Source organism: Balaenoptera ricei, chromosome 4 (assembly GCF_028023285.1).
Source record: "Balaenoptera ricei isolate mBalRic1 chromosome 4, mBalRic1.hap2, whole genome shotgun sequence".
NCBI lineage: Eukaryota > Metazoa > Chordata > Mammalia > Artiodactyla > Balaenopteridae > Balaenoptera > Balaenoptera ricei.
The window spans coordinates 77,457,372-77,485,250 of NC_082642.1; the positions used below are offsets into that span (position 1 = coordinate 77,457,372).

A 27,879-nucleotide genomic window follows, 5' to 3' on the forward strand; every position below is an offset into this window, starting at 1 on the left:
AGAAGGCCCACACACACCCTTGCTGACCAGGTTGAGCATCCAGGGTGCCACATTTGCCCTGGTTTAGCTTTTCATAGTAACACTAGGAATCATGGTGACTCCAGGTGATGACAACCTGCCCCTCTCTTAATTTACAGTGTTGTATGATTTCAACAATTTCAAAACCCCTGCCCCCTACCCAGTCAATCATTCACCAAGCCCATTCAGGCAGCTTCAGGCCTCCATTACTTCTCTACTTGCTCTCTCTGCCTAGAAAACCCCATCCTTCCCTCATCACCGCTCCCCCTACCTCTTCCCCTACCTTTCCCCTACTCCCCCCACCTCCCCGTGTACCCACACTACTCTGTAACTAATTCCAAATCACCCTTCAGAGTTCATCTTCTTCAGGAAACTTCCTCTGACTCAACCATTTTATTTTGATGCCCCTCCTCTGTGCTCCCATAACACCCTATGCCTTTCTAGATCAGAGCATGAACTTGACTGCGTTGTGGTCAGTTATCTATTGCCCACACTATGCCACAGACCCTTGTGGGCATGCACCAGCTCTTATTCAACTTAAATAGTACACAGCACATATTAGGTACTTAAGAACAAATGACTGTTGTGCAAAACAAAAAAAGGAGTAATGATATGGGAATAAAGAGACATGAGTCAAGCAGTGGCTATTTAAAAGAACTCAGAGATAAATACTCAGGGATAAAAGAACTCAGGGATAAATACTCAGCGCACTTGTTCTAAACAGCAAAGGCCCAGGTGCACTTGGTCACCATCGCTCAAAGGAGGTTAGAATGCTAATTCCTTGGGCAGTGATTTTTGACTTTTTTGCTCACTGCTGTGTCCTCAGAACTCAGAGCAGTATGTGGTATGGTAGGAGATCAATAAATATTTGCAGAATGAATATAAGAATGAATGAGACACTCTTACTAGAACTGCTCAGTCACTGAAGGTTGAACCTAGGAAATATTCTGCAGCCCAGAATTTACCCCACCACCTCTGTTATTAACAAAAACAACTAACATTCACTGAGAGCTTACTATATGCCAGGTACTGTTTCAAATGCTTACGTCAATGATTCCTTTTACTCTTCACAACAAACCTTTAATATAGGTGCTGTTTTACAAAAGAGGAGTGGAGACACAATGGCCCAAGGTGACCCGGGTAGGAAAGAGAAGAGCCAGGCTTCAAACTCAAGCAGTCTGGCTCCAGAATCTGGCTGCGGCCAACACACACAGAGAAAAATGGCTGTGCTTGTCCTGCCTCATTTGGTTGATTGAACCTGTCTGACTTTAGTCAAATATAGAAACATGAAAACTTGGCCAGGAAATCTCTGTTGACTTTTGTTTTTTTTAAGTCCAGCTGCCTAATTTATTAAGAATAGCACAAGTTTTCTGGGCCTCGGGAACTTCACCACAGGATGCTCCCCAGGTTACCTGTGGCAGTCACAGCTGCGTCCCTGTGGCACGCAGCAGCTCACCCTTCAGAACTGTTCTTAAAACACTTGAGATGTTGGAGGAAAGATGTCCATAACAGGTCCAAATGGATTTTGGGAAGAGATCCATAAATACAATACAGAATTCACCACCGGATGGCTGGAAAATTACTCTACTGAAATGAATGGATAATAATAATAGCTTCTAAGCTCTGACCACCTACTACGTTCCAGGCACTCACTAAGTCCTTACTATACATCATCTATTCATTTCATATTCCCAGGAACTCTTGTGAGGTAGGAATTATTACCCACTTTACAGATGAGAGGGTATGTTCAGAAAGGCTAAGAAACTTGACTAGGGTCACACAGTTGGTAGTTGTTAGAGTCGGGATTTGAATCCAGTTCCTTCTAACTCCAAAGCCTGTGTCTTGCCACCTTCCAGCCTACGTGGTCTCCCCACATGTGCTAGAATAATGGCAACACATTATTATTAATGCAGTCATTATTATTAATGACTATCAAATCCTTCAGTTGCCTGCCAAGAACTTTACTGTAAAACCTCCAAACTGCATGTTATTTTTCAGTCTATATAGCTTCTGCTCAAGATAATCAGGCAACAAAACCTCCAAAGTAAAAAGAAATAATGAGAAAGAAATGGCTGAAATCAGGTACTCTGATCATAAGCCTGCCTGGCATCTTTCAGATGCTGAAAATTTCAGAAGGCTGGTCAAGTTGCAACATGTAATTCAGAAACCTTTATTGTAATAACAGCTTATTTTTCCCCCAGGACTCTATTGCTATAACAGATGAAAGCTGGACATGTTTATTCTGGAAGAAAATGGTGAAGAAGGGGCGATACTGCTGTATCAGGGAACCCAGGACAGACCCACAGATAACGGCATAGGAATGGAATGCATGCGGAACAGGGCCAGGTGAAACAAGAAAGGCAGAAAGTTAATGGTGGTTGAAACTGAGCTGCAGACACATGGGAGTTCCTTGTACTAGTCAATCTACTTTTTTGTGTGTTTGAAAATTTCCATTAAAAAAAAAGTCATGCCCCTCCAGCTAGATTACATCCCTAGGAGGTTAATGATCTGGGTTCCATGCCTTGTTGGACACAGTAGTGTAACTGCTGGCCCCTGGCCTTGGAGGGAGATGTCAAGGCTGAAAAAGGATTGAGTCTCCCTGTTTTGTCCTGGTCTGTTCCTTGTTGGCCCATCAGCAAAGGTCCCAGCATACCTCACAGCCAAAACCCTATAGCAAATTCTGCTTTTAAAGAAGTAAGAGGGGTACTGGAACCATTGTTTCTCAGAATTAGAGATGAGTACTCAAAAGACGATTAAACCCTCAAACCACAAGAGGGTAAAAGAACAGGCTGAACTCTGGTTAGTGAGTTGGCTCAGAGGTTACCCGTGAGGATGATACCACTGCACAGAGTAAGGGAGTTGGCAACAACCCAGAAATCAGTGTGTGGCTAGGCTGAAAGGGAAGCTGACCCCTGGGTGCTGAGCGAAGGACAAACCTCAGGCGGGTTTTGGTGACTTCTACCCAAACATTACCTTTTTCCTTTAACACTTTACAGGACAAATGGAAAGATTAGCCAAGCCCGTATCACTTGAAGAAACAATGCCGCTTACAAACCTGAGTGAAGACATGTTTAAAAAGTCCCGGTTATGATAAGATAGCTTTATTTGGTTCACCCAAAGGCAGAGGAATAGGTCTACTGCATCCTTTAGCAAATAAGTAAAAAACAGGGTAAGCAAGGCACAGGATGGGTAAAACCAATCTGCCTGGGCTCTGTGGGTTGTAGGTTAGCCCAGCTGTTCAGGAATGTTGCCCGTGAAAGATGCCCCATGACCATAGGTTTTGCCCCTACCTCCGGTCAGCGATTTTTAAAGTATGTACCAAAGATCACAAGTCCAAGGAGGTGGGCAGAAGAGAGAACGTGAATGCAGTCATGCAGATCCACCCCCAGTATTTAAAACCCAACCCAGAGCACCATCCAATGGCTTCCCGTTCCACTGAGAATAAAATCCAGTCCTGACCACCGTTGCTCCCACCTGTTCTCTCCTGTCTCATTATGTTCCAGCCACATTCCTTGGGCCCCCAACCTCGTTCCCACCTCAAGACCTTTGTACTTGCAGCTCCTCTGCCTTGACTGCTATTCCCTAAATCTTTGCATGGCTATACAGATCTCAGATCAAAGGTCTGAGAGGCCTTTCCTAACTACTAAAGTAGCAACCCCCCCCAGTCACTTTCTATCATGTCCTGTTATTCATCCCACTTGTCACTCTCTGATATCATTATTTATTTGATTACTTTTCACTTGTCTGTCTCTCCCCAGTAGAATGTAACCCCCATGAAAGCAGGGTCTTGACTGTCTGGTTTGCCACTATAGCCACAGAATCTAGGACAAGGAATACTTGGTGATGAATGAGTACCTTCCTGGTAGGTCAGTAGCTACCTTCGTGATACACCTTCCTGGTAGGTCAGTAGCTACCTTCATGATATACCTTCCTGGTAGGTCAGTAGCTACTTTCATGATATACCTTCCTGGTAGGTCAGTAGCTACCTTCATGATATACCTTCCTGGTAGGTCAGTAGCTACCTTGGTGATATACCTTCCTGGTAGGTCAGTAGCTACCTTGGTGAGATATATATATATATATATATATATATATATATATATATATATATATATATATATATATATATATGACACCATATTTTTCAAACCAAAAATAAAGGCACTGGGCTTGATGAGGCATTTTTCCTAAAATATGAATGTATGTAAATGAAAATACACAGCATCTACATTTAATAAGGAGTTCACTTGAAAAAACTAAAATTGCATAGAACTGGGACTATCTTGGAGCCTCTGAGACATATAATTATCAGATACATGAAATTCAATTTTTTTCATTGTTTAATAAACATTTCTGATGACTCATGCCTTCAGCACTAAAGCATTTAGTTGTCAACAATCATCAGTAAGAGGAGTGCTCACCAGGGAAGAATGGGATTGCTGAGTGAGAGTCCGGGTGCACAGGTGGGTCTGTGTGTTCACGCATGTGCAAAAGCACCTCCAGCTCAGAATTCATAACTGACAGCTCTTAAAGCCAGAGTGGCCTTGGTTTACGTTTGTTACTATTCTCTGGGGAAGTATGTCTCTAACAATAATGTGAGTGTCAAAAGCCTAACTTTAATGGGTGTGTCAAACGCCTGGGGATCTTAATAAAATGCAGATTCTGATTCTGAGGTGGGGCCTGAGATTTCCCCATATTTCTAATAAGTTCTCACTCAGGTGACGGCTTCTGGCCAGAGGATCACACGTTGAGAAGCAAATTTCTAGTACTACAAAATTACCATCTACCATAATCTAGAGGAAAGACACCTCTAGATTAGCTCAGAAAGGAAGTGGTAACCATAGACGACTTAGTTCCCACGAGACAAAAATATAGAGAACCCAATTAAAGAAAAGCAGAAAGGAACTTCTCTGGAAAGAGATGACTGGGCTTCCTTAAATTCATAATAAGCCAAATTTGTAAGGACTTAAGATAGACTCACTCCTAAGTGCTGATCTGTGTACAGATCTGGGAAACTGTTTAACTCTGGTATGAGAATCTGAAACATATATTCCTTTCAAGTTCCTTTACAAGTTTGATATTTACAACTCTTTAAGCATGAGAAAGCAGAAAGCTTTGCCAACTCTCTGTAGCAACAGAACTAATGTGGACCAATTTCCCCCTTTTCCCCATCTTGCCTATTATAAAACTAGTTATTTTTCTCTGGTTTGCCCTTTAAAGGTTTCCCCTCCTTACCACCAACTCCTGCCCCCAACCTCTGGCCCAGTGGGTAACATACCCAGTGTATGTTTTTCCCCCACTAGTCTGTCACCCCATGAATGGGCAGGGCCACCTGGAACTCTCACCCCACCGAAGCCTCCAGCCTCAACTGGGTGCTCCGGCAGCCTTAACAGAACTCTCACTGCCCTCATCATTCCTCAGAGTTGTTAATGTGCATATCTCCCTGGAGACCTGGGGTGAGCGTGAGGTCACTGAAAAGGCAGGATTTGGGCATTCCTGTGTCTTTCGGAAACTTTCTAGCAATAATGAGTGGCCAGGATCTGTCACCATCCACAGTGACCCCCTTCCTGGTCCACAAAAATGGCAGAAAAACAAACCTGGCCTTCTCCTTCCAGTTTTTTGTATTCCTTAAGAAGTTGCTCCACACGCATCGCACTGTCTCCGATGTCTGTAAACTCTGCTTGCTCTGCCAACACGTTGTCCAGGGCAAGCTTAACCTACAAGACACATTAGAAAAGCCCAGACATAAGCCAATGGACACCCATCTGGAGGTATAGGTTTTTTATACTCTAGACAACTTGAAAATCCAAAAAGGATTCAGGACATATGTGTATCTATATAGATTTTTTTTTTCTACAGCTCATCAGCTTTCAGATTAAGATGAGGGTGCTGAGACACATGTGGATGGAATATTAAAGCTACACTGAATCAAAAAGGAAGGTAAACCATCACTGAAATACCATGTATGCCAACAGGAAAATGGGATTCTAGTACATTGCTACCCACTGAAAAGGTGAGAAGAGGAATCAAAGATAGAAGGAGGGGACTGGACTGGGGAGGGGAGGGAAGCCCGATGCCCAGAGTTCAAGGGCAAAGAGAGAACCAGAAGTCACTGAAACGTAATGGAAGTCTTATTAAACAAGAAAATAATACCTCACAAAAATTGTGTTCAAAGTGCTGTAGTTGTAGGCGTTGATTAAGCTTCAGGTGATGCTCAGACCAGAACTGACTAAAGGCTTTTTCCGTTTCATTCAACTGAACTAATAACCTGTCAAGAAAGAACAAGAAAGGACATGCAGTCAGCATTCATTTCTACAGGCTCATGGAGATAACACCCGTGTTTTTAGTCAGTGTTACTAATTGTGATAATCTCCTTATTATGAAGTCTGTGTCACCTATGACTTTCTCCTAGTTCAGCTGGTTTCCACATTTCCCATTTTTTAATCAGGACATCCTCAGGACTAGGCAGAAACTTCACTTCAGATGCAGCTGCTATGCTTTAAAATGTACCCCAGGTAACCTTACCTTTCTCTTTATTTCTTTCCACCTAAGAAGACAGGTGTACAAAGCACAGCACCCAACCAAACTGTTATTTGGCAATGAAGCTCAGTAAATACTACCATCTTCCTTGACATCCTGGGATGAAAGCAGATCATAGGAGGAGGGAATGGCATTCTCATAAAAAGATCTCTGTAGATGGATGCCAGAAGGATACCATGGTTTTTCCTTCATTGTCTCAAATATTCTTCTTTCGTGACCCCACCAAGACCCATCAGCAGCTGTTCCAATCTGTTCTTGGTTGTTTCAGATCATGTGGTTCTACGTATTCTCCCCTGAAAAAGCAGATTCCACCCCTCTCACTCACCCTTCCATGGTAGCTACATTCTCAGCTTCATTGAGACTGAGTTTGCTGGTGGGACTTTTGGTTGCTTGTTCTTGAATACATGACAGCAATGTGGTCCCTTGCTTTCCAAGTAATTTTAGCTCATCCTAGAGAAAGGAAAATACAGTCTCTCTTAGAAGGAATTAAAAGCAAATTCTAGGTAGATTTGAGGTGAGGAAAATGGTAGCTCAGTATATTTTTATTATATAGCAAATTAAAAGCTAAAGAGGTCAAGCTATAGCTTTTTAAATTGATTAACTTATTCCTAAATAGGTAATACATACATGATACAAAATTCAAAATATACAAAAGGGTACATACTGAAAACATCAAGTCTTGTGTCCACAGCCCATTCACTTTCCCATTCCAAAAGCAACAACCGTTAAGTTTTTGTGTGTATCTCAAGTTGTTGTAAATTAAAAACAATTAGTTAATAAAATCTGGTTTTAATCCAAGATAGTGACCAGAAACAAGAAAATGACAGATATCAAATGTTAAGTGCTGGAAAAGGCCATGCAATAATAATGTAATCATTGCTAGTCGACCATAAAAAAAAACTTCATCTGGTCTCATCAATAAACACCTGCCAGTCCTGCCCCCAGAGTGTGGCCTTGTTCAGTTATCAAAGTTCAGCAGAGATGGGCAGCAATTTCAGTTTGACATGGAAAGATTCATATTTCCAAGGCAATTCTATTCTCCTCTTTTTACTTAGGGACTTAGGGCATTGCAACTGGGGAAGATGTCAGCCTATCTCTTTCCAAATCCAGTGGCTCTAGTCCTCTACTCACATAATACAGATGGTCTCTCAATGCCCTGAGCATTAAGCATAAGGTAAGCCAAAAGGGGTGGAGCCTGGCCTAGAATTTTGCTGCTGAGAGTTTTGGGTTTTGTTCCTGGGTCACTCAGGATGCTCGTTTGGTATGCCCTGAAGGTAAGAATAGGCCCATAGTTACAAAACAATCTCCTCGATGCACACGAACACTAAATCTCTTCCTCCAGGCCCAGCCATCTCCAGCCTCACTGATGCAGAACTCATTCCCTGTGGGAGGAGTTTTATACTCTCCACTCCAGTCACACAGAAATCCAGGCCCTCTCAGCCTTATGCCTTTGCTCCTCGTCTCCCATCCCACTCCAGTATTCACCCCTTTGAAGACTTCCATTACCTATACCCAGCCTCAAACTTGTCCCAAGATCTGGCTGATGATAGATTTGACTCCTCTGATCAAAATTCTTTGGACAGCCCCTGTGGCTCTGTCCTCTCCAGGTAATGCCCCAAGTCGGCCACTTGACTGGTATTCCTGCCTGGTAACTGGACATATCCCTTCTTCTCCACTCTCAGGTATCAGCCCTCATTTCTTATCTCATCAGTGCTCGTTAAATATTTGTAGGTTGGATGAATTAAAAATAGTCTAAAAGAAATTACATTGCAGATGGATAAAGACAAATAAGATATGGTGGGGGAGAAAAAAGCACTCATAAGTAAGTGCTCTTAGCTTTTCCCTCCTCCTCCTCCCCATGAAAAAGGGTCTTGGCTATTCTACTCAGTTTCTTAACTGCTTCTAAGCTTCTGGCATTCCAGCAGTATTGTGGCATTAGCCATTATCTTATTTATATATATTTATACACACACTCACACACACACAGGATGTGTGATACAGAATTGGGAGGAAAGATGGAGGGACCAAAGAAGAAGAGGCATATTACTAGGGCAAGAAGGAGACATTGGAAGGGGAAACTTGGAAGAGAGATACAGCCAAAAAGCTGCAGAATGTGAGGAAAGTATATGAGAGTGAAAAGATGAATCTTAGTAAGTGATGTCATACACTGTGTATTTCCTTTACATGGTTAAAAATACAAGGAAAGGGACTTCCCTGGTGGTCCAGTGGTTAAGACTCCGTGCTCCCAACGCAGGGGGCACAGGTTCGATCCCTGGCTGGAGAACTAAGATCCTGCATGCTGCACAGCGTGGCCAAAAATAAATTTTAAAAAATACAAGGAAAATTTGTAACCTGGTTACACTATGGGACCAGACCACATGGTCAGCTTCAGTAGGGTTACCAAAATCTGCCATAAACATGGAGGGAAAGAATAGGGAACTATGGTACTTGGACAGCATAAAGGTAAGTTGCCCAACCCCAAAATGGAGTTTGTCCTTGTTCACACTGGTGACAATTCAAAATATTTAATACCTGTATAGAGCAGGCACTGACCAATTAGCACAGAAGTCAGACACAATGCTGAAACAGTCCTGAGGCCAACTGTGGTCCAGGTGTTAACCCTTTAGTGGGTTAAAGGGTTGCCAGAATCACGAGGAGGTCTTGTGGATCCTAGGAAATGGGCCAGGGAGGTAGAATGAAGCTCTCAAGGGATATAAATCTTTAATTCTTTTAACAACTGGTAGGGCTGTCCGAGTGTGTACTTATCATTATGGTTCCATCATTATGGAAACAAGCAGTTGGTCAGAAGAAGACTTACTTAGCAAGGCACTGGGGACTACTTCAGGGTCAAAAGAATTTAAATTTTCTGGGAGGAATTCTTTTTGTGACAAGGGTAAGCATGAATGTAGACACATATTCATTCATTTAAAATGTATTTACTATAAAGAACTATTTTTACATGCCAGGCCCTGTGCTCGGTTGTGTCATGGGCTGGGAGTGGAGGTAAGGCGGGAAGTAAAACAATCAGTCAGAGCCTAGAGAATACATGAATGCTTTATACTCCTTATTCCACTTTTAATACTTACCCTCTATCTGCCATTAAAAGTTAGCTCTACTATCTTGTGTTGTTTATAATGTTGACTAATGAATTCCAGAATCCGGCCTTTAAAATGCAAATCTTCACAATTCAGAGAAATCCTTGAAAGAGATGAGACATCCCCTTTCCTCAGTAACTGCTGAGAGGGATCTCCCTGTGATATAAAACTAGATAAAAACACTGATTATTAGGGTATTAGCATCAAAATACCCTATGGTATTTTGTATCTATTGAAATACCAATAGGTATTCATAAGAATTCCAATTCTGTCTTCCTGTGCAAAAACGAGACCTCTCTGCCTACCTCTTTCTAACTTATGTAGAGTTACTGCAAGTAGAGTTTGAACAAAGGGTCTTTAAAAACTCTTAAAACTATAAAATTATTGCTAGGGCCTATGAAAATACCTTGTAATTCTTTTTTTTTTTTAAAGCAAAATTTTTTTGAAAAGCTTTTTCTTTTTAAAAAAATTTTTTAATTTGTTTTTTGGCTGCGTTGGGTCTTCGTTGTTGCACGCAGGCTTTCTCTAGTTTTGGCGAGCGGGGCTACTCTTCATTGCAGTGCACGGCCTTCTCACTGCGGTAGCTTCTCTTGTTGTGGCGCACGGGCTCTACGTGCGCAGGCTTCAGTATTTGTGGCGCATGGGCTCAGTAGTTGTGGCTCACGGGCTCTAGAGCGCAGGTTCAGTAGTTGTGGCACACGGGCTTAGTTGCTCCGTGGCATGTGGGATCTTCCTGGACCAGAGATCGAACCCGTGTCCCCTGCATTGACAGGCAGATTCTTAACCACTGCATCACCAGGGAAGTCCCATAACTTGTAATTCTGATTGATTACCTTCCTGATTATTTGTTACCGTGGTAGTATTGATGGAATTGTCCTCTCTGAATACAAAACTGAATGAATACTGAATGGAACAAATACTGAATACTAAACAGTATTTGTATTTGTAAAGATTGATATGTCACATAACTGAAGGACCACTGGCACTTTCCTCTCCTCCTGCATGATGAGAAAAAGGCCTATGGCTCTTTTAGCTTTCTTATTTTAACAACAACAACAAAAAAAAATGGGAGTCTTATCCTACTTAAATGAACACATGGTACAGTGTCTTAGTTGACTAAAGCATCTGAGAGCCAAAGGACAAGGCCCCATGTTTCTGGTCTAAATAAGACTGACAGAGAAGTGAGAATCACCCTCTTTGAGATGCAAGAGGGAGACTGCCTGCTTCTGTGAGCTGCCTCCAAAACCAGCAAGGAAAAAGACAATAGGGAGAGCTGTTTTGCTAAGAAAGAATTCTGCAAGGCCATCAAAAACAGGGTAAGAAAGTACATATCTATATAGGGTTGGTGGTTATTTTATTGTTGTCTTAGGGCCCAAAAATCTTTCTTTTTTTAAATTGAAATATAATTCATGTATCATAAAATTCAACAGTTTAAAGTCTATAATTCCATGGTTTTTTTCCAGAACATTTTCATCACCCCCCAAAAAGAAATCCCATACCTATAAGCAGGCACTCTCCATTTCCCCCTCTTCCGAGCTTCCAGGAACCACTAATCTACCTGCTTTCTCTGTGGATTTGCCTATTCTGGATATTTCATATAAATGGAATCATACAATACGTGGCTTTTTTGTGTTTGCTTCTTTCACTTTGTATAATGCTTTCAAGGTTCATACATATTGTAGCATGCATCAGTACTTCATTCCTTTCAATGGCTGAATAATATTCCATTGTATGGATATATCACAATTTATTTATCCATTCCTTCAACGGTTGATGGATATTTAGGCTGTTTCCACTTTTTGGATGTTATGAATAATGCTGCTATGAACATTCACGTATAACCTTCTGTGTGCAACGTTTTCTTTTCTTTCTTTTTATTGGAGTATAATTGCTTTACAATGTTGTGTTAGTTTCTGCTGTACAACAAAGTGAATCAGCTATATGTATACATATATCCCCTCCCTCCCACACCCCGCATCCCACCCATCTAGGTTGCCACAGAGCACAGAGCTGAGCTTCCTGTGCTTTACTGCATGTTCCTGCTACCTATCTATTTTATATTTGGTACTGTATACATGTCAATCTTAATTTCCCAATTCGTCTCCACCTCCCCTTCCTCCCATGCCCACATGTCCGTTCTCTACAGCAACATCTCTATTCCCGCCCTGCAAATAGGTTCATCTGTACCACATTTCTAGATTCCACATATATGCGTTAATATACGATATTTGTTTTTCTCTTCACTCTGTATGACAGACTCTGGGTCCATCCACGTCTCTACAAATGACCCAATTTCGTTCCTTTTTATGGCTGAGTAATACTCCATTGTATATATGTACCACAGCTTTTTTTTTTTTTGCCATTTCAGTGCTATTTATTTATTTACTTATTTTTAAAACATTTTTAGAAATTTCATGTAATGTCTGAAACATTTATATTAACGTATTTCCATACAAATAACCCAATGAAAGTTTAGTATTAGTTGTTCTGTTTGTTTTTTTATACTGCAGGTTCTTATTAGTCATCAACTTTATACACATCAGTGTATACATGTCAATCCCAAGCGTCCAATTCAGCACACCACCATCTCCACCCCACCGCAGTTTTCCCCCCCTTCGTGTCCATATGTCTGTTCTCTACATCTGTGTCTCAACTTCTGCCCTGCAAACGGATCATCTGTACCATTTTTCTAGGTTCCACATACATGCGTTAATATACGATATTTTTCTCTTTCTGACTGACTTCACTCTGTATGACAGTCTCTAGATCCATCCACGTCTCAACAAATGACTCAATTTCATTCCTTTTTATGGCTGAGTAATACTCCATTGTATATATGTACCACAACTTCTTTATCCATTCGTCTGTCGATGGGCATTTAGGTTGCTTCCATGACCTGCCTATTGTAAATAGTGCTGCAGTGAACATTGGGGTGCATGTGTCTTTTTGAATTATGGTTTTCTCTGGGTATACACCCAGTAGTGGGATTGCTGGATCATATGGTAAATCTATTTTTAGTTTTTTAAGGAACCTCCATACTGTTCTCCATAGTGGCTGTATCAATTTACATTCCCACCAACAGTGCAAGAGGGTTCCCTTTTCTCCACACCCTCTCCAGCATTTGTTTGTAGATTTTCTGATGATGCCCATTCTAACTGGTGTGAGGTGATACCTCACTGTAGTTTTGATTTGCATTTCTCTACTACTTAGTGATGTTGAGCATCTTTTCATGTGCTTCTTGGCCATCTGTATGTCTTCTTTGGAGAAATGTCTATTTAGGTCTTCTGCCCATTTTTGGATTGGGTTGTTTGTTTCTTTAATATTGAGCTGAATGAGCTGTTTATATATTTTGGAGATTAATCCTTTGTCCGTTGATTCATTTGCAAATATTTTCTCCCATTCTGAGGGTTGTCTTTTCGTCTTGTTTATGGTTTCCTTTGCTGTGCAAAAGCTTTGAAGTTTCATTAGGTCCCATTTGTTTATTTTTGTTTTTATTTCCATTACTCTAGGAGGTGGATCAAAAAAGATCTTGCTGTGATTTATGTCAAAGAGTGTGCTTCCTATGTTTTCCTCTAAGAGTTTTATAGTGTCTGGCCGTACATTTAGGTCTCTAATCCATTTTGAGTTTATTTTTGTGTATGGTGTTAGGGAGTATTCTAATTTCATTCTACATGTAGCTGTCCAGTTTTCCCAGCACCACTTATTGAAGTGACTGTCTTTTCTCCATTGTATATCTTTGCCTCCTTTGTCATAGATTAGTTGACCATAGGTGCGTGGGTTTATCTCTGGGCTTTCTATCTTGTTCCATTGATCTATGTTTCTGTTTTTGTGCCAGTACCATATTGTCTTGATTACTGTAGATTTGTAGTATAGTCTGAGGTCAGGGAGTCTGATACCTCCAGCTCCGTTTTCTTCCCTCAAGACTGCTTTGGCTATTCGGGGTCTTTTGTGTCTCCATACAAATTTTAAGATGATTTGTTCTAGTTCCGTAAAAAATGCCATTGGTAATTTGATAGGGATTGCATTGAATCTGTAGATTGCTTTGGGTAGTAGAGTCATTTTCACAATGTTGATTCTTCCAATCCAAGAACATGGTATATCTCTCCATCTGTTGGTATCATCTTTAATTTCTTTCATCAGTGTCTTGTAGTTTTCTGCATACAGGTTTTTTGTCTCCCTAGGTAGGTTTATTCCTAGGTATTTTATTCTTTTTATTGCAATGGTAAATGGGAATGTTTTCTTAATTTCACTTTCAGATTTTTCATCATTAGTGTATAGGAATGCAAGAGATTTCTGTGCATTAATTTTGTATCCTGCAACTTTACCAAATTCATTAATTAGCTCTAGCAGTTTTCTGGTGGCAGTTTTAGGATACTCTATGTATAGTATCATGTCGTCTGCAAACGGTGACAGTTTTACTTTTTTCCAACTTGTATTCCTTTTATTTCTTTTTCTTCTGATTGCCGTGGCTAGGACTTCCAAAACTATGTTGAATAAGAGTGGCGAAAGTGGATATCCTTGTTTTGTTCCTGATCTTAGTGGAAATGCTTTCAGTTTTTCACCACTGAGAATGATGTTTGCTGTGGGTTTCTCATATATGGCCTTTATTATGTTGAGGTAGATTCCCTCTATGCCCATTTTCTGGAGAGTTTTTATCATAAATGGGTGTTGAATTTTGTCAGAAGCTTTTTCTGCATCTATTGAGATGATCATATGGTTTTTATTCCTTAATTTGTTAATATGGTGTATCACATTGATTGATTTGCATATACTGAAGAATCCTTGCATTCCTGGAATAAATCCCACTTGATCATGGTGTATGATCCTTTTAATGTGCTGTTGGATTCTGTTTGCTAGTATTTTATTGAGGGTTTTTGCATCTATGTTCATCAGTGATATTGGTCTGTGATTTTCTTTTTTTGTGATATCTTTGTCTGGTTTTGGTATCAGGGTGATGGTGGCCCCGTAGAACAGATTTGGGAGTGTTCCTCCCTCTGCAATTTTTTGCAAGAGTTTGAAAAGGATAGGTGTTAGCTCTTCTCTGAATGTTTGATAGAATTCACCTGTGAAGCCATCTGGTCCTGGACTTTTGTTTGTTGGAAGATCTTTAATTACAGTTTCAATTTCATTACTTGTGATGGGTTTGTTTATATTTTCTAATTCTTCCTGGTTCAGTCTTGGTAAATTGTACCTTTCCAAGAATTTGTCCATTTCTTCAAGGTTGTCCATTTTATTGGCATATAGTTGTTTGTAGTAGTCTTTTATAATCCTTTGTATTCCTGTTTTGTCAGTTGTGATTTCTCCTTTTCCATTTCTAATTTTATTGATTTGTGTCCTCTCCCTTTTTTTCTCGATGAGTCTGGCTAAAGGTTTATCAATTTCGTTTATCTTCTCAAAGAACCAACTTTTAGTTTTATTGATCTTTGCTATTGTTTTCTTCATTTCTATTTCATTTATTTCTACTCTGATCTTTATGATTTCTTTCCTTCTACTGACTTTGGGTTTTCTTTGCTCTTCTTTCTCTAGTTGTTTTAAGTGTAGGATTAGGTTGTTTTTTGAGATTTTTCTTGTTTCTTGAAGTGAGATTGTATTGCTGTAAACTTCCCTCTTAGAACTGCTTTTGCTGAGTCCCATAGGTTTTGGGTCATCGTGTTTTCATTGTCATTTGTTTCTATGTATTTTTTAATTTCCTCTGATTTCTTCAGTGATCACTTGGTTATTCAGTAGTGCACTGTTTTGCCTCCATGTATTTATGTTTTTTACAGTTTTTTCCCTGTAATTGATTTCTAATCTCATAGTGTTGTGGTCAGAAAAGATGTTTGATACGATTTCAATTTTCTTAAGTTTTCCGAGGCTTGATTTGTGACCCAAGATGTGATCTATCCTGGAGAATGTTCCATGTGCACTTGAGAAGAAAGTGTGTTCTGCCACTTTTGGGTGGCATGTCCTATAAATATCAATTAAGTCTATCTGATCTATTGTGTCATTTAAAGCTTGTGTTTCCTTATTTATCTTCTGTTTGGATGATCTGTCCATTGGTGTAAGTGGGGTGTTAAAGTCCCCTACTATTATTGTGTTACTGTCAATTTCCCCTTTTATGATGGTAAACATTTGCCTTATGTATTGAGGTGCTCTTATGTTGGGTGCATAAATATTTATAATTGTATATCTTCTTCTTGGATTGATCCCTTGATCATTATGTCATGTCCTTCCTTATCTCTTGTAACAGTCTTTTTTTTAAAGTCTATTTTATCTGATACGAGTATTGCTACTCCAGCTTTCTTTTGATTTCCATTTGCATGGAGTATCTTTTTCCATCCCTTCACTTTCAGTCTGTATGTGTCCCTTGGTCTGAAGTGGGTCTCTCCAAGAGACAGCATATATATGAGTCTTGCTTCTGTATCCATTCAGCCAGTGTGTCTTTTGGTTGGAGCATTTAATCCATTTACATTCAAGGTTATTATTGATATGTATGTTCCTATGACCATTTTCTTAATTGTTTTGGGTTTGCTTTTGTGGGTCTGTTTTCTTTTCTTGTGTTTCCTGCCTAGAGAAGTTCCTTTAGCTTTTGTTGTGAAGTTCGTTTGGTGGTGCTGAATTCTCTTAGCTTTTGCTTGTCTGTAAAGCTTTTGATTTCTCTGTCAAATCTGAATGGGATCCTTGCTAGGTAGAGTAATCTTGGTTGTGGGTTTTTCTATTTCATCATTTTAAGTATGGCCTGCCACTCCCTTCTGGCCTGCAGAGTTTCTGCTGAAAAATCAGCTGATAACCTTACGGGGATTCCTTTGTATGTTATTTTTTGCTTTTCCCTTGCTACTTTTAATATTTTTTCTTTGAATTTAATTTTTCTTAGCTTGATTAATATGTCTTGGTGTGTTTCTCCTAGGGTTTATCCTGTATGGGACTGGTTGATTGAAGAGGCAACTATGTGCTTATGTGAACCTAAAATAAGGGCTCTCAAAGATCCCCTAGAGAAAGGAAGTCAAGAAATCAAACCAAATCTCTTAATGTTGTGCTGTTCAGACAAAAACTCTCTGGGCTGGGAGGAAGCCTTAAATCATACACTGTAACTTGTATAGATATTTAAATAGATTTAAAAGTTCACTGTTCTGAGGATGAATCTTACAGTATTTTTTCACTTGGAAAAGATGCTTTCCAAATGAAAAAAAAATTATTCAACTAGTTATAGAAACTTTGGTTTTAAAAAATAGGAAAATACTCAAGTAAAAATAAAAATAAAATTATGTAAAATAATCACAAAAACTACTAAGTTATTCATAAAAGTTTAAATAGTATTCCTTTTTTGTAATATAAACTCTTTCTCTCTCTAAAGCTTTTTTGGATGGGAAAAAGGAAAAATCTAAACCTAGTTTAATGATTTTGGAATTTTTGCTTCTAATTTATAAGATATGAAACAAAGAAGTCAAATCTGACTTACACACATAGTGTTTTAATTCCAAGAACAGCTGGCCACCATGAACCAGAAAATGACCTTACTCCATCTTGGAGACTGGTTCTTTCCTTCCCTTTCCCTTTGTGGAACTCTTGGCCAGTGTAGAGATGACAGAACACCCACTCGTCTGCCTTCCCTGGGAACCCTCACTGCACATACAGCAGGACCTGACTGGCTGGTTTCACCCCTCAGATATGTGTCCTCATCTAAAATCCAATTTGTTTTCACCTTTTCCCCAGAGGCCTCCTTGATTGGCCACATTGTCATCTTGATGATTCTGCTCTGCAACCTCTCCCAGCCCTTCTTGGAATGAGGCACAGAACACACTTGCTCATGAGCCCAGGCTGGAGCTCTGATGCTCAACATCACACCTATATACTAACTGACTGCTCTGTAGGCTCCTGTGGTCTGTGACCTTTGGGCGTGGATCACCAACCCTTTTCTAGCAGTCTTCACAGAGGCACCCTCGACCCAGCCTTCCACACCCCATGCCGTCTCTTCCAAGAAACACGGGGGGTGAACTTTGCCAATATGTTTGGCAAAGAAAATGGTCAAGCTTCTCAGAGGCATTTCCAGGGAAAATTCCAGGATGCTTTCAGGCTTCTACAGTTTCAAACCAGATCTTTTGATTACTCAGAGTAATTCTGAGAATACATTTTGAACTCTTTTTGGTAACCAAGACCCTTAAAGATAGAATTAAACAGTGCTCCCTGACACATGGAAGAATTAATTTGCCACAACTACTAGACTCTGACTCCTCTAACTAAACTATGAGTTCTTTGAGTTGGCATTTTGTTTGTTTGTTTTCTTGGCATGTGGTGGTGGGTCATCAATACATGCTGAATAAATAAAAAATCAATCACCTAGCAAAGCAAAATTTTTGCAAATTTTGGGTCACAGATAAAAGAGAGTTCAGCTCTTCTTAAGCTCAACACAGCAAGTATACATGCAATGCTACGATGTATCAACCTTCCAATCCTTGATTTGCTGCCCTGTTGAGTTCTGGTCTCCTGTGAAATAATAGACTTGGTCTGTTTCTGGAGACAGAAAGTGGCTGACACCCAGCCGGTAAGCCCTGAGAAGACTTCCCTTTACTGCATGGCCTAAAAGAATCTGCCAAGCTGCCTTCTCAGCAGGTTCTGACATGTTTTTATGAATCCTTTAGTAGGTGTCTCTCCTTAAACCCAGTTCAGAGCACCTTTCATAGTTCTCTTTCTCATATTGGTCCCCAAATAAAAAGACACATCCCTGAGAGAGTGAAGCAATAAATCAGCTTACTAGTCTGCCCCAAAACTTCACAACAGCCTCAGGAAAGCTTATGCTTCAAAAGCCAACTCCCATCCCTCCCTCCCTTCCTCCCTGCAATTTCAGCCCATTATATCTTGTTCTGTCCTGAGAAGATCATAGGAGTGTGGACCTTGAAGGGATGTTCACACACCTTGTCTCACCAGCACAAAGCTGGAATGAGTTCCCTTTTAAGGGGCTGCTTCTCACAACCTGCAATCATTTCACATGTACTACCCAGTCATTAAGAGATTTTCCTCTTTACACACTGCCTATATAGAAGATTAAAGATGATTAGTGGCTGCCAAGTTGCTGGAGAAGTGGGAAGAAGAGGGCTTAACTTTTAATTCTGCTCCCAGCACTCTCCAGGAAGCTGACCATCTGCCAGCACATAGGCTGGCCTCTGAGAGGTTACTGACCACTCACCTGCAACTTGCCCTGCTGCCTTGTGTGGGACATGAGAAGGTCTTCAGAGGATGGCATGCTTCTGGGCAGTTCTGTTGTGGCTAGGCAGGCCCCAAAAGTCTGGAGCATCTGAGCAGTGCTCTTCAATGCCAGAGCAAAGTTTTCAATGGCCTGGAAGTTCAGACAATCATAACAGTGTAGAGGGATTAACATCCACCAATATGCTCTCTCAGTAGGACAGGGGAACTATTTCCTGAGTATACGAAATAGGCCATGCATTGTACTTTGTGCTATACATTTGTCTATCATCTCAATAATCTAGAGTAGAAGGCATTTTATCTCCATTTTATAGAAGAGGGAACTGAAGCTCTAGCAGGTCAAGTAAATTGGCCAAGATCATATTACTAGGACAGTAAGGAAGGAAAGAAGGTAGGATTCAACCAATGGTTGTTCTATTTTTTCAGGAGTTTTCTGAGGATCAAAAGGAATGGCAAATTTAAAAGGATCTTGGGCACAGATGAGTACCTTACAAATGTAACAGTAAGAACTAAGAGAATCAGTTATAAAGCCTGGAAATGTCATCCAAGAAATAGGGGAAAGCCAAAGGTTTCCTGTGGCGAGTGCAATTAACAAAATAACTTGATTCCATGTGTCTGATTAGTGATTATTAGTAATTGGTGATTATTAGTAATCACTAATTGGAAATGGTACAGAGGACCTGCTCCTAATAGAGTGATTCAAAAAAGCTTGGCCTTAGTCTTGGCTCTGCCACTACTTGACCATATGACCTTAGATAAATCACCTCTTTACTCTGTAAAGCCTGCGAACCACAACTACTGAAGCCCGCACGCCTAGAGCCCGTGTTCTGCAACAAGAGAAGCCCACTCACCGCAAGGAAGAATAGCCCCAGTTCGCCGCAACTATCTCTGCCCACACACAGCAACGAGGACCCAATGCAGCCAAAAATAATAAATAAATTAAATAAATAAATTTATAAACAAAACCAAAAAAAAACATTACACCCTAAAACAGGGTGAATTCTCCTACTTAATCAAATGTAGTTGAGGTGTTTGTTCATCAGTAAATTTTTTTTTAATAAATTTATTTATTTTTGGCTGCGTTGGGTCTTCACTGCTGTGTGCAGGTTTTCTCTAGTTGCAGCAAGCGGGGGCTACTCTTCGTTACGGTATGTGGGCTTCTCAATGCGGTGGCTTCTCTTATTGCGGAGCACAGGCTCTAGGCACATGGGCTTCAGTAGTTGTGGCTTGTGGGCTCTGGAGTGCAGGCTCAGTAGTTGTGGCTCACAGGCTTAGCTGCTCCACAGCATGTGGGATCTTCCCGGACCAGGGCTCAAACCCGTGCCCCCTGCATTGGCAGGCGGATTCTTAACCACTGCGGCACCAGGGAAGTCCTCATCAGTAAATGTTGAACAACATGTTTCCAAAGTGAGTAGATAGAGAGGTGTGCTGACACTGCAAGGTGTTTTCAGGATGGTGAAAGCAGCTTCTGATTTTGCATAGAAAACCTAATCTTCTCAAGGGTATGAGGCTAGGAGAGCAGGGAAAGGGGAATGACAACTTTATATAGACAAACATTATTTGCTGAGTTTCAATCTCACTTTTTCCTTAATATTCCTAACCCTTCTATTTTAGCATAATAACCATCACTATGAGTAAGTAGGAAAAAGTAAAATACTATATTTCAGATGCTTTCATAGACATTATATCACTTATTCTGCATATCAAACCTTCAGGTAGTTTTTGTTAGTCCAAGGTTTCCTACCATTGGCACTATTGATATGTTGGTCCAGATAATTCTTTATTGTGGGGGGCTGTCTAGTGCATTATAAGATGTTTAGCAGCATCCTTGGCTCCTACCCAGGATACGCCAGTAACACCCCTCTCCCCAAGTTATGACTATAAAAAACATCTATCTAAAGACATCGACAAATGTCCTCTGGGGGAAAACTGCCCCTAGCTGAGAACCACTGTGTTAGTTGCAGGGGAGAAAACAAACTCAGAGAGGTTTAGTAACTCCCCTGAGCTCAGATAAGAAGCAATGGTGGCAACATTTAAATGCAGCTTCTTCTGACTTGGTGGGTTTCAATCTGTCTGTACACTAGAATCATCTGGGGAGTTTTGTGACCCACTAATGCCTGAGACCCATCCTAGATCAAGTAAATTAAATTCTCTGAGTTATAGCAGAGTATTTTGCAAACTCCCCAGGTGCACTCTAAATCAAGTCCCCCAAAACCCCCATACCAGAAAATGAGCCAAGATGAAGGTAATCAGCAAGAGAAGTCCTAGCTTTTATCCTTGCACCTTGTCTCTCCCCGTGCCTGTTGCTTAGAAAACCCAACCTTCCCGATGTTAGGTAGTCATGGGCAATGACTGCCCAACAGTTGATCTCTAGGTCTCCTGTCTCTAGAAAACCAGGAGGGACACTGAAAAGGGCACATAAATTGGTACTTACAGTTCGATGATTTATCCACTGACTGTGGCGATATTCCAAAGTTCCCCCTAAATCCTCTGTCAGTTGGCTTTTGTCGATGTAGTTATGAAGGTCAGAAACGGAGTTTAACATAACGATCTAAAACAGAAAAAACCCAATATATTCCTCACAGATAATTAAGTAGCTCATCTAGATTCTACTGTTATTTAATTTAAAATTTTATTTTATTTTATTTGGCTGCACCATGCAGCATGCAGGATCTTAGTTCCCCCAGGGACCGAACCCATGTCCCCTGCGCGGACAGGGGACATGGAAGCAAAGAGTCTCAACCACTGGACCACCACGGAAGTCCCTACTGTTGTTTAAATAGTACTTCAACTTTGCCTAATCAGGCATTTATATCCAAAGATGGTTACTTCAACCAGCAGAGAAACATTTTAAAGTCTCTTTCCATTTCCCCCCTTTGAGTGAGGAACAGCAGTGCTGAACAGCCTGCAACAAAACAGTGACTTGAATCAGTGAGCTCAGTTCTAAGCTGCCTAGAAGTCAGGTCTTGCTTTAGGTAAATTTTTGTCAAAAGTTCCCAGGCTAAAGTATACCCTTCAGCCACCAAAACCAAACGCTGTACTGAGACCTAAAAATCTGCAATGAAAATTCCAATGAAGGGTGGGCTGGTGAATACCAAAATAAAATTAGAACACAAGGACCCATTGAGGAGTATGGACTGAGAAGATTCACTGCACTGATGCCCCTTCTATGAGGGGTGGTGATATGCCCCAAACTTATCTCAGGTGGAGAAAGTTTTGAGGTGATTGTGAGTGGGTTTTCATAAATTAACAAGCCTGCTGATGAACAAATGCCCAGACATCTAGAGGAAGAGAACATACTCCAATCTGTCCCTTTCTACTCCACTGCAGTGGTCCTGCCCAGGGAGCAGTCCCGGCTCTCTGTAGCAGGGACAATATCATACCCCTACTCACTCTCATCTCTGAAACACACACCCCTTGTAGCCTTTAACTGATGACTTTATATTTCTTCAGTCATTGATTATTTTGACCTGTGAGTATAATAAACTTCTTCCTTCAAAGCCTCCCCCTCATTTCTTCCTGTGGCAGCCCTGACTTTACCATGTCATATCCAACATGTACATTCTTAGAACAGATTCTTGGTCAGAGGACATGAGAATATAGGCTTTTTTCTATTATTATATAGTATTAGTCAAGTGATAAATCCACTTTGGGATGAAAAGAATATAAGTTAGACCCCAAAGTCTACAGGTAAAACAAAACTGACTGACTCATTCAACATATCTGTATTGAACTTCTAATAATTGCCAGGCTCTGAGGGATAAAAGTAAGCACCAAAAGCCCTGCCTTCAAGGAACTTAAGTTTAGTGGGATCTGATTCTACATATCGCTATGTTAACCTTGTCAGGCTCCATGTTCCATGCCTTTCTCCTTCACTTATGGAAAGGAGTTTGGGAACTTAAAAAATTATTTTTATAACATAAGAGAAAGGGAAAAACAAACAAACAAAGCTGAATCCATCTGTCTTTCCCTCCTAAATTTTTTGTTTAAATAAATGTATTTTATTTATTTTATTTTTGGCTGCATCGGGTCTTTATTGCTGTGCGCGGGCTTTCTCTAGTGGTGAGCGGGGGCTACTCTTCGTTGTGGTGCACAGGCTTCTCATTGTGGTGGCTTCTCTTGTTGCAGAGCACGGGCTTTAGGCACGCGGGCTTCAATAGTTGTGGCTCACGGGCTCTAGAGTGCAGGCTCAGTACTCATGGCGCACGGGCTTAGTTGCTCCACGGCATGTGAGATCTTCCCGGACCAGGGCTTGAACTCACGTCCCCTGCATTGGCAGGCAGATTCTTAATAACTGCGCCACCAGGGAAGTCCCTTTACTCTTATTCTTGAAATTTTTCCATGAGTTGAAAATTATTTCCAACTCAACGAATAATAAAACCAAGAATATATTAGAAACTTTTCTATATCACTATAGATTTTTCTTATTTTTTTTTCATTTCTCAATTGAGATATAATTTACATAAATAAAATTCACAGATCTTAAGGGTACAGTTCAATTCGTTTTGACAAATGTATACACACATGTAACACTTTTTAACCAAGACATAGAACATTTCCTCAGAAAGTTCTCCTAGGCCTCCTTCTGGTCTCCACTATCTCCACCCCTAACAGCAGCCACTGTTTTAACTGTCTACCACCATAGCTTAGTCTTGCCTCTTATTGAACTTTATATAAAAAGAATCACAGAAAATAATACACTTCAGTGTCTAGCTTCTTTCTTTCAAGAGAATATTTTTGAGATAAACCCATGTTGTTGCATGTTCAGTACTTCACTCCTTCTTTATTGCTTAATATTATTCCTTTACACGAATATGCCACAATTTCTTTATCTATTCATCTGTCATTGGAAATGTGTTTTCATGTCTCTTGGGTGGGTCATGGGGCAGGTATATGTTTAACTTTGTAAAAAATTGCCAACTGTTTCCACCGTGGTTGTACCACACCTTACCACTTCTGATGGTTGCATAATATTTAACTGAGTGGGTAGACCATAATTTAATTAACCAGCTCCCTGTTGTTGGGCATTACTTTTTTCCCAATCATTTACTATTACAAACAATTTGGTAATGAATATCATTATATATGCAGCTTTGTGTATGTGCGTGAGATACCTGCAGAATAACTCTTATAGGTAGGTCAGAGGGTATGTACGTTTTAATTTTTGATAAATACCGTCAATTAGTCTTTCATATTGGTCATTACCAACTTCATTCCTAACAACAAAGTATGCAAATGCCTGTTTGCCTCACATCTCTGCCAAAGTTAGAGGTAAAAAAAAAATTTTTTTTTACATCTTTGAGTATAATTGCTTTACAATGGTGTGTTTCTGCTTTATAGCAAAGTGAATCAGTTATACATATACATATATCCCCATATCTCTTCCCTCTTGCATCTCCCTCCCCCCCACCCTCCATATCCCACCCCTCTACGTGGTCACACAGCACCGAGCTGATCTCCCTGTGCTATGCGGCTGCTTCCCACTAGCTATCTATTTTACATTTGATAGTGTATATGTGTCCATGTCATTCTCTCACTTTGTCCCAGCTTACCCTTCCCACTCCCCATTCTTCAAGTCCATTCTCTAGCAGGTTTGTGTCTTTATTCTCATCTTGCCCCTAGGTCCTTCATGATCTTTTTTTTTTTTTTTTTAGATTCCATATATATGTGTTAGCATACGGTATTTGTTTTTCTCTTTCTGACTTACTTCACTCTGTGTAACAGACTCTAGGTCAATCCACCTCACTACAAATAACTCAATTTCGTTTCTCTTTATGGCTGAGTAATATTCCATTGTATATATGTGCCACATCTTCTTTACCCATTCATCTGTTGATGGACACTTAGGTTGCTTCCATGTCCTGGCTATTGTAAATAAAGCTGCAATGAACATTGTGGTACATGACTCCTGTTGAATTATGGTTTTCTCAGGGTATATGCCCAGTAGTGGGATTGCTGGGTTGTATGGTAGTTCTATTATTAGTTTTTAAAGGAATCTCCATACTCCTCTCCATAGTGGCTGCATCAATTTACATTCCCACCAACAGTGCAGTAGGGTTCCCTTTTCTCCACACCTTCTCCAGCATTTATTGTTTGTAGATTTTTTTGATGATGGCCATTCTGACTGGTGTGAGATGATATCTCATTGTAGTTTTGATTTGCATTTCTCTAATGATTAATGCTGTTGCGCATTCTTTTATGTGTTTGTTGGCAATCTGTATATCTTCTTTGGAGAAATGTCTATTAGGTCTTCTGCCCATTTTTGGATTGGGTTGCTTGTTTTTTTGATATTGAGCTGCATGAGCTGCTTGTAAATTTTGGAGATTAATCCTCTGTCAGTTGCTTCATTTGCAAATATTTTCTCCCATTCTGAGGGTTGTCTTTTCGTCTTGTTTATGGTTTCCTTTGCTGTGTAAAAGCTTTTAAGTTTCATTAGGTCCCATTTGTTTATTTTGTTTTTATTGCCATTTCTCTAGGAGGTGGGTCAAAAAGGATCTTGCTGTGATTTATGTCATGGAGTGTTCTGCCTAAGTTTTCCTCTAAGAGTTTAATAGTGTCTGGCCTTACATTTAGGTCTTTAATCCATTTTGAGTTTATTTTTGTGTATGGTGTTAGGGAGTGTTCTAATTTCATTCTACTACATATAGCTGTCTAGTTTTCCCAGCACCACTTATTGAAGAGGCTGTCTTTTCTCCACTGTATATTCTTGCCTCCTTTATCAAAGATAAGGTGACCATATGTGCGTGGGTATATCTCTGGGCTTTCTACCCTGTTCCATTGATCTATATTTCTGTTTTTGTGCCAGTACCATACTGTCTTGATTACTGTAGCTTTGTAGTATAGTCTGAAGTCAGGGAGCCTCAATCCTCCAGCTCCGTTTTTCTTTCTCAAGATTGCTTTGGCTATTCAGTTTTTTGTGTTTCCATACAAATTGGAAGATTTTTTCTTCTAATTCTGTGAAAAATGCCATTGGTAGTTTGATAGGGATTGCATTGAATCTGTAGATTGCTTTGGGTAGTAGAGTCATTTTCACAGTGTTGATTCTTCCAGTCCAAGAACATGGTATATCTCTCCATCTATTTGTATCATCTTTAATTTCTTTCATCAGTGTCTTATAATTTTCTGCATACAGGTCTTTTGTCTCCTTAGGTAGGTCTATTCCTAGATATTTTATTCTTTTTGTTGCAATGGTAAATGGGAGTGTTTTCTTAATTTCACTTTCAGATTTTTCATCATTAGTGTAGAGGAATGCAAGAGATTTCTGTGCATTAATTTTGTATCCGGCTACTTTACCAAATTCATTGATTAGCTCTAGTAGTTTTCTGGTAGCATCTTTAGGATACTGTATGTATAGTATCATGTCATCTGCAAACAGTGACAGCTTTACTTCTTCTTTTCCGATTTGGATTCCTTTTATTTCTTTTTCTTCTCTGATTGCTGTGGCTAAAACATCCAAAACTATGTTGAATAATAGTGATAAGAGTGGGCAACCTTGTCTTGTTCCTGATCTTAGTGGAAATGGTTTCAGTTTTTCACCATTGAGGACGATGTTGGCTGTGGGTTTGTCATATATGGCCTTTATTATGTTGAGGTAAGTTCCCTCTATGACTAGTTTCTGAAGGGTTTTTATCATAAATTGGTGTTGAATTTTGTCGAAAGCTTTCTCTGCATCTATTTAGATGATCATATGGTTTTTCTCCTTCAATTTGTTAATATGGTGTATCACATTGACTGATTTGCGTATATTGAAGAATCCTTGCACTCCTGGGATAAACCCCACTTGATCATGGTGTATGATCCTTTTAATGTGCTGTTGGATTCTGTTTGCCAGTATGTTGTTAAGAATTTCTGCATCTATGTTCATCAGTGATATTGGCCTGTAGTTTTCTTTCTTTGTGACATCTTTGTCTGGTTTTGGTATCAGGGTGATGGTGGCCTCGTAGAACAGGTTTGGGAGTGTTCCTCCCTCTGCTATATTTTGGAAGAGTTTGAGAAGGATAGGTGTTAGCTCTTCTCTAAATGTTTGATAGAATTCGCCTGTGAAGCCATCTGGTCCTGGGCTTTTGTATGTTGGAAGATTTTTAATCACAGTTTCAATTTCAGTGCTTGTGATTGCTCTGTTCCTATTTTCTATTTCTTCCTGGTTCAGTCTCGGAAGGTTGTGCATTTCTAAGAATTTGTCCATTTCTTCCAGGTTGTCCATTTTATTGGCATATAGTTGCTTGTAGTAATTTCTCATGATCCTTTGTATTTCTGCAGTGTCAGTTGTTACTTCTCCTTTTTCATTTCTAATTCTATTGATTTCAGTCTTCTCCCTTTTTTTCTTGATGAGTCTGGCTAATGGTTTATCAATTTTGTTTATCTTCTCAAAGAACCAGCTTTTAGTTTTATTTATCTTTGTTATAGTTTCCTTCATTTCTTTTTCATTTATTTCTGATCTGATCTTTATGATTTCTTTCCTTCTGCTAACTTTGGGGTTTTTTTCTTCTTCTTTCTCTAATTGCTTTAGGTGTAAGGTTAGGTTGCTTATTTGGATGTTTCTTGTTTCTTAAGGTAGGATTGTATTGCTATAAACTTCCCTCTTAGAACTGTTTTTGCTGCATCCCATAGGTTTTGGGTCATCGTGTTTTGTCATTTGTTTCTAGGTATTTTTTGATTTCCTGTTTGATTTCTTCAGTGATCTCTTGGTTATTAAGTAGTGTATTGTTTAGCCTCCATGTGTTTGTATTTTTCACAGATTTTCCCCTGTAATTGATATCTAGTCTCATAGCATTGTGGTAGGAAAAGATACTTGATATGATTTTAATTTTCTTAAATTTACCAAGGCTTGATTTGTGACCCAAGATATGATTTATCCTGGAGAATGTTCCATGAGCACTTGAGAAGAAAATGTATTCTGTTGTTTTTGGATGGAATGTCCTATAAATATCAATTAAGTCCATCTTGTTTAATGTAGCATTTAAAGCTTCTGTTTCCTTATTTATTTTCCTTTTGGATGATCTGTCCATTGGTGAAAGTGGGGTGTTAAAGGCCCCTACTATGATTG

At 39.9% G+C, this 27,879-nt stretch overlaps 2 protein-coding genes across 2 annotated transcripts in view; one reads left to right on the forward strand and one right to left on the reverse strand.

The window, feature by feature from the left end:
* B3GNT5 (UDP-GlcNAc:betaGal beta-1,3-N-acetylglucosaminyltransferase 5) overlaps positions 1-1,240 on the forward strand; it is a 61,701-nt gene extending 60,461 nt beyond the window's left edge. The window contains exon 6 of the transcript XR_009502863.1: positions 1,108-1,240. The gene's annotated coding sequence lies outside the window, so the exon portion shown is untranslated. The remainder of the gene's footprint in view (positions 1-1,107) is intronic.
* MCF2L2 (MCF.2 cell line derived transforming sequence-like 2) overlaps positions 1-27,879 on the reverse strand; it is a 237,771-nt gene that overhangs the window by 128,604 nt on the left and 81,288 nt on the right. The window contains exons 6-10 of the mRNA XM_059920599.1: positions 21,268-21,384; positions 18,817-18,966; positions 6,884-7,008; positions 6,172-6,286; positions 5,616-5,735 (exon numbers count right to left, since the gene is read on the reverse strand). Coding sequence (XP_059776582.1) covers positions 5,616-5,735; positions 6,172-6,286; positions 6,884-7,008; positions 18,817-18,966; positions 21,268-21,384 — 627 coding nt within the window. The remainder of the gene's footprint in view (positions 1-5,615; positions 5,736-6,171; positions 6,287-6,883; positions 7,009-18,816; positions 18,967-21,267; positions 21,385-27,879) is intronic.